Source organism: Cavia porcellus, unplaced genomic scaffold (genome assembly GCF_034190915.1).
Source record: "Cavia porcellus strain 051 isolate PalLab524CR breed Dunkin Hartley unplaced genomic scaffold, mCavPor4.1 scaffold_11, whole genome shotgun sequence".
Taxonomy (NCBI): Eukaryota; Metazoa; Chordata; class Mammalia; order Rodentia; family Caviidae; genus Cavia; species Cavia porcellus.
In genome coordinates this window covers 82,898,342-82,916,321 of record NW_026947494.1, presented here as the reverse complement: position 1 = coordinate 82,916,321, position 17,980 = coordinate 82,898,342, and the positions used below count along the sequence as shown (strand labels likewise).

The window sequence follows — 17,980 nt, the reverse complement described above, 5'->3', positions numbered from 1 at the left end:
GATGAAATAGGAACCATATAAAGCATTTATACTGTATACAGAAATAAAAGAGTTTTCTCTCCTTTTTTTTTGTCTTTTTCCTTTTTATTGGTACTGGGGATTGAACTCACAACTGCCTGCTTGCTGAGCTAAATCCCCAGCCCCTCAAGGAAAAGTTCATACCAGCTGAAAGAGTCACTTTTTCACAGGATACTAAAAGAGCTGACAAATGATGGCTATGTGGGGTTAGGTATTAGGTCCATACATTGTTGAAAATGAGCAGAGTAAGTTCATCAGTGGAAACAACTGATAGTACTTGTCAGCAATGACAAAATTTGAGCTTTTAAATAAAAGTTATAATTTTGGGAAACTTTGTTTTTTGAGACTAGGTCTCACTATGGAGTTAAGGTTGGAGTTGAACTCATTTTGGAGCCCAGGCTAGCCTCAAACTCATGGCAATCCTCCTGGCTCAGTTTTCTGAGTACTAGACTACAGGTGTGTACCATCAAGCCCAGCTTTAAAGTATTTTCTGATAGGAAACACACACACACGCACACAAACATGAACCATAAAACATGTTTAAAATTTTCATTATAATTAGAAGACCTTTCCTCTTCAAAAGACAATGTTAATAAAATGAAAGAGCATCCCGCAACTGACAAAAAAATATTTGCATTACATACATCTGACAGAAAACTGCTTTCCAAAATATGCAAAGAAAGAAAAAGCACAAAATATGCAAAGGACTCTTACAATTCAATAAGAGAATAAATTCAGTAAAAACTACAGGCAAAGAAGATACACAAGTGGCGTGTGTGTGTGTGTGTGTGTGTGTGTGTGTGTGTGTCTTTTTCCTTTTTATCGGTACCGGGGATCGATCTCACGACTGCCTGCTTTCAAGGCAGGCACTTATGCCTGCTGAACTAAACCCCCAGGCCCGACAAATGGCCTTTAAGAAAACGCTTTAAAATACTTTTTTTCTTGGTACCAAGGATTGAACTCACAACCTCATACTCGCCTAGCAGGGGCTTATGCCACTGAGCTAAATCCCAGCCCCAAGATGCTCTGTTTTTGAAGCTGGCTTTGAACTTGCTGAGGAGCCTCAAACATGCTATCCTTCACTTCGGCCTCCTGACTATTCCAACTGTGTATTCCTCCTGAGTTCCAACTGTGCACCATTACACCCAGCCGCTTCTCTCTTCCAACTGCAGACTGGTGTGATGTGGGTTTTCTTCATGGACTTCAATCAAAACAACATCTTACAAGAGAATGAATGTGGAAAGACTTATAAGAATTCAGCTTTAAAGGTTAGTGGAATTTTCAGACAATGTAAGCCAATGATATTTTTAGCACTAAATTTCTTGTTTTAGAAAGGATATTCTTTTTTTTTTTTTTTTTTTTTTTGGTGATACTGGGTATTGAATTCATAACCTCACACTTGCCAGGCAGGCGCTTATACTGCTGAGCTAAATCCCCGGCCCAGGATAGTTATTCTTAAAATACTCTTAGCATGTTATAAGCTTATTTCATTGTAAATTAATAAACATGTCTTACTTTTTATTGCTAATATATGATAAATCTATAATTCATAAACAAGAACTTTAGAATATACTCAGTAGTGAAATAAATAAGACACATGTGTAAAGATCATATTGGTTCATTAGTGTGACAAAATGAAAGAAAAAACATGTATATGTGTATGTATCTGTACATAAAAAAGTTACAATAGTTATACTACTGATGCCTCTGAGTTTGATAAAGAGAAAGACTCGTGCTGGAAAGTTTGGAAAACTGAAGGCAGATGTCGTTAAAATTTTGTTGTAGTCTTTTTTTCTTCTTCTTTTCTTTCCATTTATGTTTGAATAAAATGGATAAAAAAATAACCTTAGGGGCTTTCAGTAATTTTTAAAAGTTTTTTTTTTTTTTTTGTACCAGGAACTGAACTCATGACGTTCTGCTTGTCAGACAGGTGCTTATGCCGCTGACCTAAATCCCTGGCATTTTTTTTTTTGTTGTTGTTTTGTTTTTGTACTGGGGATGAAACTCACTCAGGGGTATAAGTGCCTGCCTGGCAAGGGTGAGGTCGTGAGTTCAATCCCCATTACCAAAAATAAAAAAAAAAAAACAACAAAAAAATAGGTTCCAACACCAAAATTTTGAGACTTATTGGTAAAAATTACTTGCAAAACAAAATGGTATTTTTCTCTTTTGTAGTACTGGAGATTAGAACACAGGACCTTGTGCATGCTAGGTAAGTACTCTATCACATATATCAGCCCAATGCCCCCCTTTTTTTGGAGACAAGGTTTCCTTAAGTTTTCCAGGCTGCTTTTGAACTCACCAGCCTTCCTCTTTAGCCTTCCAAGTAATCTCAGTTACTTGTGCCACTGTATCTAGCTAAAATGGCATCTCTATAAGAATTCAATAATTTTGACTTTTCCTTCTTTCCCAACTAATCTGATTTTGTGAGGTTTTATTGAATTTAAAGAAAATTGGATGGAGGCATGGTACCTGTGTAGTCTCAGATGTTCGGGAGGTTGAGGGAGGAAGACTGCTTGAATGCAAGAGTGGGAGATCAGCCTGGGCAACATGGCCAGACCCTGCTTGGAGAAGAAAAGAAAAAGAAAAGCTGGTGCACCAGTTCATGCCTGTAATCACAGCACTAGGGAGGCTGAGGCATGAGGATATGTGCACAAGGACCTGAGCAAGTTTTAGTCTCACTTGGGGGATTTAGCAAGACCCTGTGTCGGAAAAAGGGATGACATCCCTGGGTTTTATTCCAAACAAACAATCTCCCCCACCCCCTCGAAAAAAATATAAACCTCAGACTACAGCCATGCAAAATTTCATTTACAAATTATTTTCTTTTGTTTTTCATGAGACAGGGTCTTGCTATGTAATTTAGACTGTTTGAACTCACTGGCTGTTCTCAAACTGCTGGTGAGTCTCTTGCCTGAGCCTCCAAGGGCTAGGATTACAGGTATGTGAAACCATGCCTGGCTTAAAATGTATGTATTTTTTGAGACAATATGTCACTATGTAGTTCAGGCTGGCCTTGAACTTGTGGTGATCCTCCTGCCTCTGTTTCCTGAGTGTTGGAATTATATTTGCTGTAAAATTTTATTATGTTGCCAGTGCATAATGAGTACATTTATGATGGGGAGTTAGTACATGTCTGCAACATAGTTCAGTTCTTTTTATGTTTCTTCCCCCAAATGATTTTTAGACCTATCTATATTTATTCTGTTGGAACATTCAGGATAGCAAATTTCAGATGATTATGTAATACCTTAATATTTATTTTTATCTAAAAATTATTTCTAGTGAATTTTTAAATAATGTAAGCATCATCTTCAAATTATAGCTATACTCAAGTGTTCTGCCCAGAGACCCAAATACTATTGTGTTTCATCTGTGCATAATCTCCTCACAGGAGCTGATAAAATACTCTGCATCTTTTTTTTTTTTTTTTTTTGGTACCATGAACTTGGGACCTTGCCCTTGCAAGGCAAGCGTAGTGCCACTGAGCTAGATCCCTGACCCTGCTGTGTATTTTTACAGTAATGATTCGTATTGGGAGTGTGATGGAGTTCAGATACTCTTAGAGGAACAGCAGGATCTGAGATGGGTGCAACTGGGTAGCTAAACTGGCTTCTAACTTAGGACTCAGATCTAGGCTGTAAGTACAGATTTGCGAGGATCAGGTTAATTTGGCAATTCCATTCCTGGCAGTGGCTGATATTTTGTGAGGAGTACTTTAAATTTGAAAATATGGCTTAGAAACAATGCTTTCTTCTGTAAGTTTACTTCATACTAAGGACTGTATTTTCATGGTTTGTTCTTTAGTCCTGTCTACGTTTTTCTCCACAATTTAGAGGAAATGAAAGAGAAGACTGGCACAAAGATTTTTCGACGAGCAGGTTCAAAACGGTTTCCATAGCAAAATGAGAAAGAGCACAGCATATGGTGCAGGAGCTGCTTGCTGTTAAAAATAAGATGATTTGGGTAGATGGGCGTGGTGGCGTATGCTGGTGATTTCGGCATTTGGAAGACTGACGCAGGTGCATCACCGCGGGTTTGAGGCTAGCTGGCAGGCTGAACTACACAATCTGATTCTGTCTCAACAAAAGCAAAGAGAAGAGAAGCATAAGATTGGAGTTGCGTGTCAATTACTAGAAAACGGTTTTTTTTCCCCCCGTGTAGAATGTAGAGAAATTTCCAGATGGAATGGATTCTTTTCGAATTTGTGACGAAGAGGTGGGTATGAACTGACCGAGTGAGACTATTCGTAAACACTAGCCGTCAAAGGATTAAAAAGAGAGATGAGCAGTGGAAAGGTTAGTACTTGTTCAAATGCAGGCATGTACAAGTCACGGAGAAGCGCGGAGAGGCAGGGGCGGGGTGGCAGGACGAGGTAGGCCCGGCGGCTTTGGATACCATTAATGCACAAAGAGCGGAGCTCTCCCCACCGGAAGCGGAACCGCTGTCCTGGGACCGCGACGCATTCCTCCGCGCCGGAAGGGCGACCCGGCTTACTCTCACCTCTACTGGAGAGGGATCGCGCTTCTCTCCAGGGGGTTCTCCAAAGATTATTGGACTGCGCAGGACTTTGGCAAACAGGCAGAGAAAAAGCGACGCGGGCACCCGGGAAAGGCGAGAAGGGAAAGCCGTATATCGAGGTGGCCTTTCTTCGTGGAAGAACTCTGTTCCTGCGGTGGCGGAGGGACATGACAGCACTTTAACTTCCGGAAAGTCCGGGCTCTGAGAGGAAAAGCCCTGAAGGAAACAATAACAAACAGCAGGAAGGAGCGATTCTGGGTTTCAGTGTTGTGTAGGTTTCTGAGAAGATGCTTTTCGGGCCCTGTGAGGGGATGTGAAAAGGCTCGGTGGGCTCCAGCCAACTTTCCTTCATCTGTTGCCCCCAGGGACCCCCGGCTCTTGCCATGGCGGGCGTGGGGCCGGGGGGCTACGCGGCGGAGTTCGTGCCACCTCCGGAGTGCCCAGTCTTTGAGCCCAGCTGGGAGGAGTTCACAGATCCGCTCAGCTTTATCGGCCGCATCCGGCCTCTGGCTGAGAAAACCGGCATCTGCAAAATCCGACCGCCAAAGGTACCCGAGTCTTCGAAGAGGGAGAAGGGAGAATGGGAGTCGATTCGCTCGGCTCAGCTGTACTTCTGTCCTTTCATAGGTGTCTCTCTTATTTCTCGACCCCTGGAAGCTACGTTTCTGGATATTTTTGCCTTTGTTTCTGTTGCAGTTTTTATGCTGGCAAGTCTTAACGTGAGAAAGTGGTGTCTCTGGGGCCTTTCCTCCCTAAAATTTGAGAACTGATACTTTTATTTGGATCGAGGGCAAGGGTAAGAAGGCTTCAGGCCTGGTTAGCCAGTAAGGTGTTCGAAATGTTCTAATCTGATGCCTAGTACTCTGGTACGATTCTCATTATGGTTTGATCATAGGACCTGCCTTTTCAGTGGCTGTTTCTTTATCCAAGCCCTATAGTGCTTAGTTCATCAAACATTTACAGGCCACATTTCAGGGCTAGGGTTTCTTAAGAGGTAATCTGAGCTCTAGTAATCCATCAGGTTAATATCACTAGAGGAGACTCCAGGCTAATTACTACTACAGTAAGAGAATCCCCCCCCCCCCAAAAGAGGAAGAACACCAATTAGTCAAAGGTTTAGGAAGAATTGATAAATAATAAAGGTGGAGGAAAACGTTGAAATCCCTTGATAGAAGGAACTAAAGAGCAAAGACTAAAGAATTGTAATTATTGCACATAACTAGGTTTACCTATAGGTTGGTTAATTATAATCCTCAATCTTTGAGGAAAACAGATACTACTCTTTATATGGGGTTAATTAATGCCCTAAGAGGTTGAGTGATAAATTCAAGGTCCAAATGTTTTTCTCTTGACCTGTTAGATTGGGGGCTTTCCAGATGGTGTTGGACAGCCTGCATCAGCGTCAACTGGGTGTTTGTTAAAAGACAGATCTCTAGTCTTTTTTGAGACTAGAATTAGGGTCCGGAGGGAAGCACTTGTCTAGTTCTCACGAGACGCTGGGTTCCTTGGCAAAGGGAAAAAAAATACCGATTTCTGGGTGTAGGAGTTCTGGAGTTTGTGTTTGTTTCTTTCTTTCTTTTTTTTTTTTTTTTTGATGCCGGGAACTCACGACCTCACGTTTGCCAAGCAGGCACTTTGCCTCCAAGCTAAACCCTCGGCCCCTGTAGTTTGTGTTTCTAGCAAGTACTCACAGATATTTAGTGCAAATTCTTTTTTTATGACACCCCTCCCCCCCTACTGCGGATTGAACCCAGGACCTTTGCACTGAGCTATATCCTCAACCCTTCATTCTTTTTTGAGACTTAGCTAAATCATCAAGTTGCTCCGGCTGGGCTTCAGTAGACAGTATTCTTAGACATTTTGCTTTACTTTTTGCCTAAATCTAAAGCAGTGTCAGGCTGGGGATTTAGCTCAGAGGCACAAGCGCCTGTCTGGCAAGCCTGAGGTTGTGAGTTATATCCCCGGTACAAATAACAAAACAAACTAAAGTGTCATGTTTGAATTTTATAAAACCTCTACACTCACAGCTAACTGCTACACCATGGGAATATGTGCCACAGTGGATTAAAAGCTTACATGGGAGGGAGGAAGAGGGGGAGCTAATGTAGCTCCTAGAGATTGTTTCATTTACTCTTTGAGAACCAGTATTCATTTTACAGATGAGGAAAGTCTGGAAAAGTTACAACATTTGACAAATGTGTGATTTTGAGCAAGGTGGCAAAGTGAATTTTGAACCCAGATTAATTTCCTGATTGTAGAGCAGAAGTCCTGCTCCCCACTATGCTGAACAGTTTGCTGAATGACTTTATTAAGATTATAATCATTTTCAAGGAAAGGATTAATAAATCATTGCTATGATGCTATATATTGTCATTCTTTAAAAGCTTCCACTTAACTCCTATCAAAATTACCTAATATTGACCAAATCTTAAACATTCAAGATGGCCTAAATCATAGTTTCATGTACTGCCATTACAGTCACTAGAAATTCTATTCATGGATGCTTTTATGGTTTAAAAAAAAAAAAAAAGAAAAAGTGGTTTTTATTACCTTAAGGCTGTAATAATATACCTTTTCTATGGATGTTCCATTATTATTGAAAATAGATCTAGTTTATAAGCAGAGTTTAATTTGGATATTGGCAGATTTCTTTAGTTTTGAAGGTTTTTTGGGGACTTGTGCTCTTTTTGGGGGGGAGGGGGTACTGGGGATTGAATTTATGACCTTATGCTTGCCAAGCAGGTGCTTGTGCTGCTAAGCTGTACCCTCGGCCCTTCTATTCATGTCTTTGAATGAATTTACTTTAAATCAAATTTAGCTGGGTTTGTTGGTACATGCCTGTAATTCCCTGTTTGGGAGACAGAGGCAGGAGGATCACCATAAGCTTGAGGCCAGTCTGACTACACAGTGAGGTCAAGGCCAGTCTGAACTGTGCAGTGAGATCCCCTCTCCAAAGCAAAACAATAAAAAAACTAACAGTTCTCTGGATCCCTTACTTGAAATATATTAGGTTATATCACAGTCTGAAAATTACCTCTTTTCTGTAGATTTCCTTCCTGTTTAAAAAAATATTGAGCTGCTTGTACACCAATAATCTCAAAGCTTTAAAAAAAATTTTTGTAAAACATAGACTCTAAATTGCATATATTTGCATTTTAATACAGTAGTACCTAGGTTCACAAACTTAATTTATTCCACAAATCCAGAAAAGATAGGCATGTTCATGTTCACATGGAAAATATTTGTCACCTGATGCACAATTTGCAAGCAAAAACTAAATTTTGTTAAGTGCTTCTGTTTGCAAACCAACAAAATTGTTTGTGAAACAGGGTACCACTGTAGTTACTTTTTTGTGGTACCAGGAGTTAAACTCAGAGCCTTTTCACTGAGCTACATTCCCAGCCTTTTTATTTTGAAGCAAAATGAAAAGTTGTATTAGTCTTGCTAAGTTGCCCAGGCTGGACTTGAACTTTTTTCAGCCGTAGCTGAAATTAAAACAGGCAAATAAATGCTTTTGATTCTCTGTTGTTCAGGTTGGACTTACACTCATGGGCTCAAGCTGTCTTCCTCAGTATGTTGTTATTATTATTATTTTGGTGCTGGGGATTGAACCTGGGACCTCATTTATGTAAGTGCTCTGGCTTCATCCCATCTGTTGTTAAAATTTTTATTTTGAGGTGGGGTCTATGTTGTTCAGACTTGGCTCAAACTTGCGGTCCTCATGCCTCAGCCTCCTTGCAAGTATTTCACCATAATGCCTAATTTCTTATTAATACTTAAATATTTTTGTGTGTGGTGCTGGGACTCATACCTGGGCTCATTTATGCTAGAAAACTGCTCTACTACTGAGTTACATCCTCAACCCTAACAATATCTTTTTTAAACTTTACTTTTACTTGTTTTTTAAAAAAAATTTTTAAAAATTTATATGTTGGATACTGTTTTATGGTATGTGAACTCAATGAAATTTATTTTGAATAATTTGGGAAAGCATAATTGTGGGCTTGTAAATAGACTAGTGAGATTTGAGCATTGGTTCTTTAATATTAAAATTAAAATTGCTTTATGTGCAAAATCCTATTCTTCCTGTCTACAATAAAGAAAATGTTAGCTACAGTTGGTGGTGCGTACCTGTAATTCCAGTGTTCAGGGAGGTATCCTAAATTGAAGTACTGTGTAAACAGTTTAGTGAGCTCTTGTCTCAAAATTAAAATAAAAAAAGGCAGAGAGAGGGGCTGGGAATGTGCAGAATGCTCTGGATTCAATCTTCAGTACTGGCAAAAAAGAATAAAAAGCCTTATAAAGTTGTTTGTTGTCAGTATGATTTGTGGCAATTTATCCCTAAAATTAAGAGAATAAATGATGCACTCCTTACTTGCTACATATCACCACGTTTAAAAAATTTCTTTCTATTTAGGATTGGCAACCACCATTTGCATGTGAAGTAAAAAGCTTTCGTTTTACTCCTAGAGTTCAGCGCCTGAATGAACTTGAGGTGAGTGTTAAATAAATATAACCATTTCTGCTTTCTGATTCTTTATGTTAGGAGTCTGGGTAGAGAACTTTGAGGACTTAATTACTGGGGTTGAGGGTTTGTATTAGTATGTATTAAAATTGAATACAGTAGCTACTTTATGTTTGGAGGAAGTATCTGATTCTTAAAAGATTGATTAAAGTAGGTTATTTTTTTCACTTAATTGATTTTGGGAAACTATTTCCTTTTTTTTTTTGATACTGGGAATTGAACTCACAATGTTGTGCTTACCAAGCAGGCACTTATGCCACTGAACTAAATCCCCGGTCCTTGGGGAACTATTTCTTGCTATATTTTTCAAGGTGGAATTTTTCAGTGCTTAGTTTCAGAGACTTGGAATTGTTTTTTGCTGTGGAGGGCGGTAAGTGGAAATCAAACTTAGGATCTCACGCTTGCCAGGCAAATGTTGTGCCACTGAGCTAAACTCCCAAGACTTGGAATTCTTAAATTCTGTTTTTTTCGATGTTTACTATTCTAGTTTTTTTCTTTGCTAGTCTATTTTTAATCTGTTTCCAGTGGCCCTTGGGAAATAGATTTTTAAATTTTAATTCAAAATCTAGTTTTCAAAGATTTTGTTTGTTTATGAGGTATGGTCTTGGTATGTATAGTCCATGCTGGCCTGAAACTCACAACTCAGCCTCCTGAATATTGAGATTACAGGCAAGCACCATCACACCATCATGCCTATTTGCTGTTGTTTCCAGAACTGTTACATGTATTATCTATCTGTCATATATCTATCTTATCTATCTATTCCTATAAACCTATATATCTTATAATTAGTTGACAAAGCATCATAAAATCAGTGTGGATAGAATTGATGTACATAAAATATGAATATCACATACAGATAAATTGACAGAAATTAGAATGCTTAGAAACTTGGAACAATCTGGTTTACTGAATTTTATGGTTGCATAAGTTAAGCCACTTTCAAAAAAATGCTTTGGGTGCTAAAGAGATCTTTTTATATATGTTAGAGTAACTCTTTTGCTCTAATGGTGAAAATATTAGCAGTATTTTCTGTTTACTGTTGGCTTTTGTATTTTTACAGTTGGACTAAGCAGTAATGAAGTCTTTGAATTTCATTAGAGAAATGAGCATTTTTATTATGTTAGATTGATTTATTTTTAACCATGATGATTTCTATTTCTGATTTCTGTATTTTAATAATAGGCAATGACCAGGGTGAGACTGGACTTCTTGGATCAACTGGCAAAGTTTTGGGAACTTCAAGGATCTACTCTGAAGATCCCTGTAGTTGAGAGAAAAATTCTGGATCTTTATGCTTTGAGCAAGGTGAGGCTTCTATTTGGTTTAGAAATTGAACAGAGAGCAAGGGTTACAGCTCAGTTGCACAGTGCCTGCCTGACAGGCACAAGGTCCTATGTTGTGATTTTGGTATCAAAAAACATAAAAAATAAAAAAGAAATTGAACAGAAGGTAAAGTGCACGCTTAGCATGTGTGAGGCACTGGATTCCTGTTTTAACATTCCCCACCCCCAAAGAAATTGAGCAGAGGTTTGTGAATATATGAAATTAAGAATTTCAGTTAAATTTAGTAGGAAACATTGTTTTCAGTGTATAATTTTTTTTGTCTTTTTCGTTTTTATCGGTACCAGGGATCGAACCCACGACTGCCTGCTTGCAACGCAGGCGCTTATGCCGCTGAGCTAAATCCCCAGCTCCTTCAGTGTATAATTTGTTTGACAATAAAATGCATGTATGAAGAGATGGAAATGATAGATCTTTTTTTGGAGAGGGATCTTAAAGATACCCTTAGAAGGCATTTTATAGTTCATGAGATTAATATTTAATGATTCCAACCAATTGACTGTGTGATACACAATATGCAGAAGAAACAGGTATCTTCTAATATTGCTGTATACTGAGTGTGTAATATACATTGAACTTGTCATTTTCTTTCTTTTTTGTGGGGGGCGTCTTTTTGAGATAGGATCTTGCTGTGTGGTTCAGGCTGGTCTTGAGCTCGCTTTGTAGCCCAGGCTGGTCTCAAATTTGCAATGATCCTCCTGCCTCAGCCTCAGCTTCCTAAGTGTTGGGAATACAGGAGTGTACCACCACGCCTGGCTAGCCTGTCATCTTTATTCTAATTCCTAATTGAAAATTCTTGACATATTAAAGGGGTTCATGTTATAGCATTCTCATATGCTATATATCAGTTTTATTAATGATACCAGTTAACATTTAAGTACAGTATTATAAATGACTGAAGCCAGTATTTTCCAGTAGGATGAATAATAATTTAAAAACTTACAGGTGACTACATTAGACTCATTTTTGCCTAAATATTTGTTAACTTTGTAACATTGCATTCCCTGATGCAAAGAAAACTGAATTGCAACAGAGCTAATAATTTCTCTAAAAATATATTTTTAAATATAATAATAAAAATCTGTTGTTATGACTTGTGGCTGAAAATACCTTTATTTTTTATTTTATTTTATTTTATTTTATTTTTTATTTATTTATTTATTTATTTTTTTGTCTTTTTCGTTTTTATTGGTACCAGGGATCGAACTCACGACTGCCTGCTTCCAAGGCAGGCGCTTATGCCGCTGAGCTAAATCCCCAGCCCCTTTATTTTATTTTATTTTTTGTCTTTTTCCTTTTTATCGGTACTGGGGATCGAACTCTCGACTGCCTGCTTGCAAGGCAGGTGCTTATGCTGCCGAGCTAAATCCCCAGCCCCTGAAAACACCTTAATTACTTGAGAAATTTTCTAAGTACTTTTAGTTTGTGGTTTTTTTTTGTGTGTGTGGGGTCTTTTTTGAGACAGGGTCTCTATGTGTTCAGGCTGATCTTGAGTTCACTTTGTAGCCTAGGCTGGTCTCAATTTGCAGCGACCCTCCTGCATCTGTGTCCTGAATGTTGGAAATACTGGCATGCACCACCACACCTAGCTTTTGTGGTCTTTTATCACCTTTGATTGCACATCATTTTTGAATAGGAGTCTGTAGTATTCTTAATTATTTTCTTTTTTCCTTTTGCTTTTTTAGTTTTTGAGACAGTCTCATTATGTAGTCCAGGCTGGCCTTGAATTTATGGCAATCCTCGTGCCTCAGCTCTTGAGACCTGGGAATACAAGGTGGCGCAGTCCTTGTAATAAAAATTTATTTTGAGACAGAGTCTTACTAAATTACCTATCTTTTACTGGATTTTTCTGCCTCAGCCTCCTTAGTAGCTGGAATTACAAATGTATGTCACTGTGTTTACCCTCATTTATTTTTTGGATATGTTTTAAAATCAGTATCATTAGAATTCTCTTACTAAAAGTTGTAGGAATTGTGGTCTCATGCTAACAATCAGATTTAGACTGTTTTTGGTTTTTTGAAACAGGGTCCCACTGTGTAGTTCCAGCTGCCCTTGAACTCACTATGTAGCCTAGACTAGGCTCAAACTTGCTGCAGTCCTCCTGCCTCTCCTGAGTACTGGGGATTACAGGTGTACTGTTCCTGGCTCTAGCTTTAGGTCAGTGATACTGAACCTTTTAGATACCAAGTGTCCAAACTGTAACCCCAAATCCACTTACTTATTGCAAAGTGCCAACACTACAGTTAAACCTGAATGCTGAGGTTTTAATTTAGAAAAACAACTCATACATTAACATCTTTTGTCTTAAAAGGAAATGACAACAGATCTTGAAATGATGTCAGATCTTTGAGTGATACAAATAGCTTTTTATTGAATGTGCTCTTTGCTGTTTTATGCCTGCTGACCATTTGTCAGACCTTGACTGGAATGACTTGGCTCAAGTGCTGATAGAGTGCTCTGTGTGCTCACTGTGGCTCATGTGCCATAGGTTCTGTAATGCTTTCAGCTGTTTTTATCAGCCAGGTAATGATATCAATAATTAAGCATTGTTCAGGCAATAGTCTAGTGCAGTTATATGAAAACCTGTGATCCAAAGAGCAATTTATAGGAAACTTGAGGAGTCAGAGTATGTATTTTTGTAGGAAACCATTGGGATAAAAATTAGTTTTAAGAGTTTTCTTGGGGGCTGGGGATTTAGCTCAGCGGCATAAGCGCCTGCCTTGCAAGCAGGCAGTCGTGAGTTCGATCTCTGGTACCGATAAAAACGAAAAAGACAAAAAAAAAAAAAGAATTTTCTTAGTTGGTTTTGGTGACACATTCCTGTAATCCTGACACTTGGGAGACTGAGGCAGGAAGATGGCAGTTTTTGAGACCAGCCTAGCCTACATAGTGAGACCCTGTTTCAAAAAACAAGAGAAAACTGGGCATGGTGGTGCATGCCTGTAATTCCAGTACTCAGCAGGAGGCTGAGGCAGAAGGATCACTGAGTTCAAGGCCAGCATGAACTGCATAGTGAAACCTTGTCTCAAAAAAAACAAAAACATAGGGGCTGGGGATTTAGCTCAGCGGCATAAGCACCTGCCTTGCATGCAGGTGGTCGTGAGTTCGATCCTTGGTACTGATAAAAAGGAAAAAGACCAAAAAAACAAAAAAAAAAAACAACCAAAAACATAAAACAGGACCCCCCCCCAAAAAAAAATTCTCATTTTTTTTGAGACAGGGTCTCTATATGTGATGTAGGCCTTGAACTCAGTGTGTACCCCAGGCAGGCCCTGGAACTGCAGTGATTCTCCTGCCTCAGCTTCTGGAACGCCTGGCCAAAAATTCTGTTTTAGTGTTTCTGTTCAGTCAAAATTTCTCTACTAAAAAAAAAAAAAAAATTTCTCTACTGAGTTTTGCTATATTATGTTTAAGATTCTAAATGCATTTGATTTGATTTATATAGCATGAAATAGAAAATATTTTTAAAAATTACTTTATCATTCATAGGAATACTTTAGCCAAAAATCACTACACATACTTTTACAAATATCCTGTGTGATTTCCTAGAATAATTATTTAGTATAAGTAATTTCTGAAACTTATACTTTTATATCAGTGAATTAAAATCCAATTAAAAGGAAAATATATAAACCCACCACTTGAGGAGGCTGTGGCAGAGGGGTCACTGAGTTTGAAGCTGGACTGGGCTACATAGGAAGACCCTGTCTCAAAAGCAAACAAACAGAACAAAAAAAGCAAACATTAGGTTCAATTTGGTTAGATCCTGGTTTTGTAAGTTATAGAATTTTAAAATTAAGGGGACTGGGCATGGTGGCGCATTCTTATAATTCCACATAGCAAGACCCTATCTCAAAAAACAACAAATAAGGGACCTTTAGCTGAATCTGATGGTGCATACTTGTAGTCCTAGTACTCTGGAAGGTTGAGGAAAGAGGAACACAAAACCAAATCTAGCCTGGACAATTTTTCAAGTTCCTGTCTCAATTAAAAAGGGGCTGTAGATACAGCGCAGGGCAGAATTTGGGCTTAATCCCTGGTACTGCCAATAAATAAATAATGAAAAAAGAAGGGACTTTAGAAGTAACCTAATCAGAACTATATCATTCACAATTCCTGCTAGCAGTTGTCAACCATACTGTTCAGTTCCATTTTGAAAAACCCTGTTCCTTCTTGTTCAAAGGGGAATACTCCTGATAAAGTATACCTAGAGAACTTACTAAATATTTAAAGTTAAATCCAAATTGAGCAAAGATCTTTTAGTCTTGTCTTTTTTTTTTCTTCCTTGCCAAAAGTAGTCCACACTTTTGTGTTCTTGTTTTGTTTTGTTTTTGAGATAGGGTCCTTTTATGCAGTTCAGACTGGCTTTGAACTGGCTAGATAGTCTTAATTTTTTTTTTTTTTTTGCTCTTTTTTTAACCTGTTTTCTATTGTCCTTGGAAAATAGATAATTAAATTCTGTTATATTTTACTTTTGTTTGTTTGTTTTTTTTTTAGATAAGGTCATACTGTGTAGTTAGGCTGGCCTCAAACTTGGTGATCCTCTTACCTTCGCCTCCCAAATACTGTAGGTTCAATCTACGGTACTGAAAAAATATATTTTTTTGTTAGAGTCATCCTATTTTATAAAATAAGTCCTAAAATTAAAGCAGTAGTCTGCCTTTTCTACCTATTTCCACTTCTCATAGCTAATCACTTTCAATTCATTTAGCTGTTTCTGATTTTGATCTCTGTATTTCCAAATAATAGGCTCATGACGATACTTCATTTTTCAGTTCTATTATATACTGACTTTCTGCTGTTACCAGTGAGAAATGGGTATAAGAGATCTTAAATTTCATGCTTCATATTCCCTATTCCTTACTAGTATAGTTACATAAATATGTATTTTTCTCTGCACTATTGGAGATTAAACCCAGGAATTCACATTGCAAGTGCAGATGTACAGCTTTAGCTATAGCCCCTGAACTTACTGCTTTGTATCTTTTTTTTTTCTTTCAGTAGTGGAGATTGAACCCAGTGGGTTTTTTTTTTTGGTACCAGGGATTGAATTTAGGACTTCGTGCTTGTGAGGCAGGCACTTATACCGCTGAGCTAAATCCCTAGTCCTGAACCCAGAGTTTTATACTTTTACACTGAGCTATTAATTTACCCAAGCTGGGCTTACATTTGTAGTCCTCCTACTTTAGCCTCCTAGAATGCAGGAATTACAGGCATATGCCACCAGGCCCAGCTTCCCTTTTTTTAACATTTTATTTTGAGACAGGTCTCCTGAAGTTACCTAGACTGGCTTTTAATTTAGGATCTTCTGTTACACCTTCTGGAGTAGATGGGATTACAGTCATGTGCCTCCATACCTACCTAGTTTAATATTGTTTTATTAATCAAGTTATTACTGTGACTGCATAAAATGTAAATATTATTTATACTTGAGCCTTGTAGAGTGCTGTGAGTGCAATTTCTTGTACCAGTTGTTATTTTCTTGGAATTAATAATCTAAACCCCCTTTTTCATGTGTGTAGTTTTCTTTCTTTCTTTCTTTTTTTAAAGTACTGAGGATTGAACTCACAACCTGGCATTTACCAGGCAGGTACTTGTGCCACTGTGTTTAGTTTTCACTGTAACCATCAAAAGCTTATTTTTAAACTGCCAGTAGAAGTACAAATCTGTCATTGTGGCTCTACCTAGCATATAATCTATCAGTTTCATTTTCTTTTTGGAGTCATCTTGCTCCAGTCTAGACTAGTTTCTTCCACCAATGTCACTGTTGGAATTCCTCCTGCTGTGCTCCTGAGATAGGCAGATTGAAAAGCCTCTATGCTTCACATTTCCTTACTGCTTGTTTCTCATCTCTGCTCGTTCACTTTTATTGTTCCACACTAGGCGTGCTTCCAGCCTGAAATCTTTGCAGTAGTTGTTCCCTAATATTTCTGCTAGGTTGATGTCTTCACCTCTTTAAAGTCCTCTCAAATTTTATGTATATTTTTTAATTTGGTGGTTCTGGGGATATAACCCAGGGCTTCACAAGTGCTAGATAAATGTTCTACTGTTGAATTACACCCATACTAGATAAATGCTCAATCACTGAACTATACCTGCAGCTGTCAGATTTCACCTTAGACTCACCATGACTTTATAGTACTATGATTTATCCTCATTATGTTGCTTGTGATGACCCTTGACTGCTTTAAATTTCTTCCACAGTACTTGTTTTAGTCCCTTTCTCATTGCTAGGACAAAATACCTAACACCTACCACTTAGAGGAGGCAAGGATTACTTAGACTCATGTTGAAAATGATTGAAAGGTCTGGCAGAGGAAAAGTTGCTCACCTCATGGCAGCCAGGAAGCAAAGTGAAGGGAGAAGCCTGGAAGGGTGGGAGATATACCCTTCTGGGCCATAATCCCCCATGACCGGCCACTTCTGACACAGCTCCCACCTCCTGACAGGTATAATGCTCCCGTAATTGAGTCACTGTTGAAAACTTTTCTTGCTGAGCACTTGAGGCTTTGATGGGAGAGCCATTCAGGTATAAATAGCTGTACTTATCACCTAACTCAAGCATTCATTGGGTTTATTATCTTTCTACCTCCAATAGAATATAATAAGCTCTGCAAGGGAAAAGGTCTTCATTCATGAATATATTCCATGAATATATTCCAAGCTAGAGCACTAGCTGGCAGTGTGAAAACACCAAAAAGATATATATAGAATGACGATGCTCTGATTCATATAGTTTATTGTAATCCCAATTGAATGCCTTATAATATTGTAATCCAAATATTGTAATCTCTTTTCCATCCTCCTTGAAGTACAGGAAGTTTATAATTGTAATCCCATTGAAACGTTATTGGAATCCTGGTGAATTAATTCCAATCTACCATTTCCAGCGCAATCCATGGTGTCAATAAAGACACCAAGACATTCATAATTATGGGCAGCCAAAGGGTTCTGAGTCTGGTACAGTTGAGGATTCATGGAACAAAAGTCTTGATCCAAGGCATCATCTGGCATTTATTAACTCATGAAGAAGGGAGTGGCTTGAGGATGAGTGATGGTGACTGTGGTGGGAATTACGTGAATAGTGTGAGCTAAGCCAGCTAGATGGAGAGAAAACACCACTGCAATATGCAGGGATAAGAGTATGCAGAAAGACTAATCTGTATAACTTGATTGAGGTAGCATTTGAATGATTTAGGAGGCTGTTGCTTGAGAGTCTGATATGTAAATTTTTGTGCCCTGGGAAGTCATAGCCTTTTACCTTGAGGCTGAACCCAGTTGGCATTCCTGGAGCTATGGAGCTGTGCCGTCCTACTATGCTCAGCCATTTATAGGGAACACAGTGTGATGAAGCATGAAACTGTCACCTGGCTTCAAGGATTACATATGAGTGTCTCAGCCAGCCTTATCTGTATTGCTTAGAGCCAGTTGAAGGAAGAAGGAAATTGCATAAGCATATCAGTACATTGAGATAGGGCGAGGTTTAACTAATGCTGAAGCAGTTGTTCTGCATTCAAGGAGAGCCTTCCAGTTCATTTTGTACACCAGTTGCTTTTGGACAGCCTATTTATT

At 38.5% G+C, this 17,980-nt stretch overlaps 1 protein-coding gene and 1 long non-coding RNA gene across 6 annotated transcripts in view; one reads left to right on the top strand and one right to left on the bottom strand.

The window, feature by feature from the left end:
* Nucleotides 1-556: 556 nt before the first annotated feature.
* Nucleotides 557-4,441, bottom strand: LOC134478164 (uncharacterized). Its single transcript, XR_010050650.1, has 3 exons — nucleotides 4,325-4,441; nucleotides 2,491-4,094; nucleotides 557-1,237 (listed from the first exon to the last, which is right to left on the bottom strand). It is a non-coding gene; the product is annotated as an uncharacterized LOC134478164 (long non-coding RNA).
* The window catches only part of Kdm5a (lysine demethylase 5A), a 108,425-nt gene continuing 94,505 nt past the window's right edge, over nucleotides 4,061-17,980 (top strand). For 3 of the 5 annotated variants that reach the window (XM_063258554.1, XM_063258551.1, XM_063258553.1), the window contains exons 1-3: nucleotides 4,622-5,087; nucleotides 8,957-9,034; nucleotides 10,250-10,372. In XM_063258554.1, coding sequence (XP_063114624.1) covers nucleotides 4,923-5,087; nucleotides 8,957-9,034; nucleotides 10,250-10,372 — 366 coding nt within the window. In that variant the 5' untranslated portion in view covers nucleotides 4,622-4,922. Of the gene's footprint in view, nucleotides 4,237-4,620; nucleotides 5,088-8,956; nucleotides 9,035-10,249; nucleotides 10,373-17,980 lie in introns of those variants that run through there. The other 2 variants (XM_063258550.1, XM_063258552.1) reach the window with 2 other exon arrangements.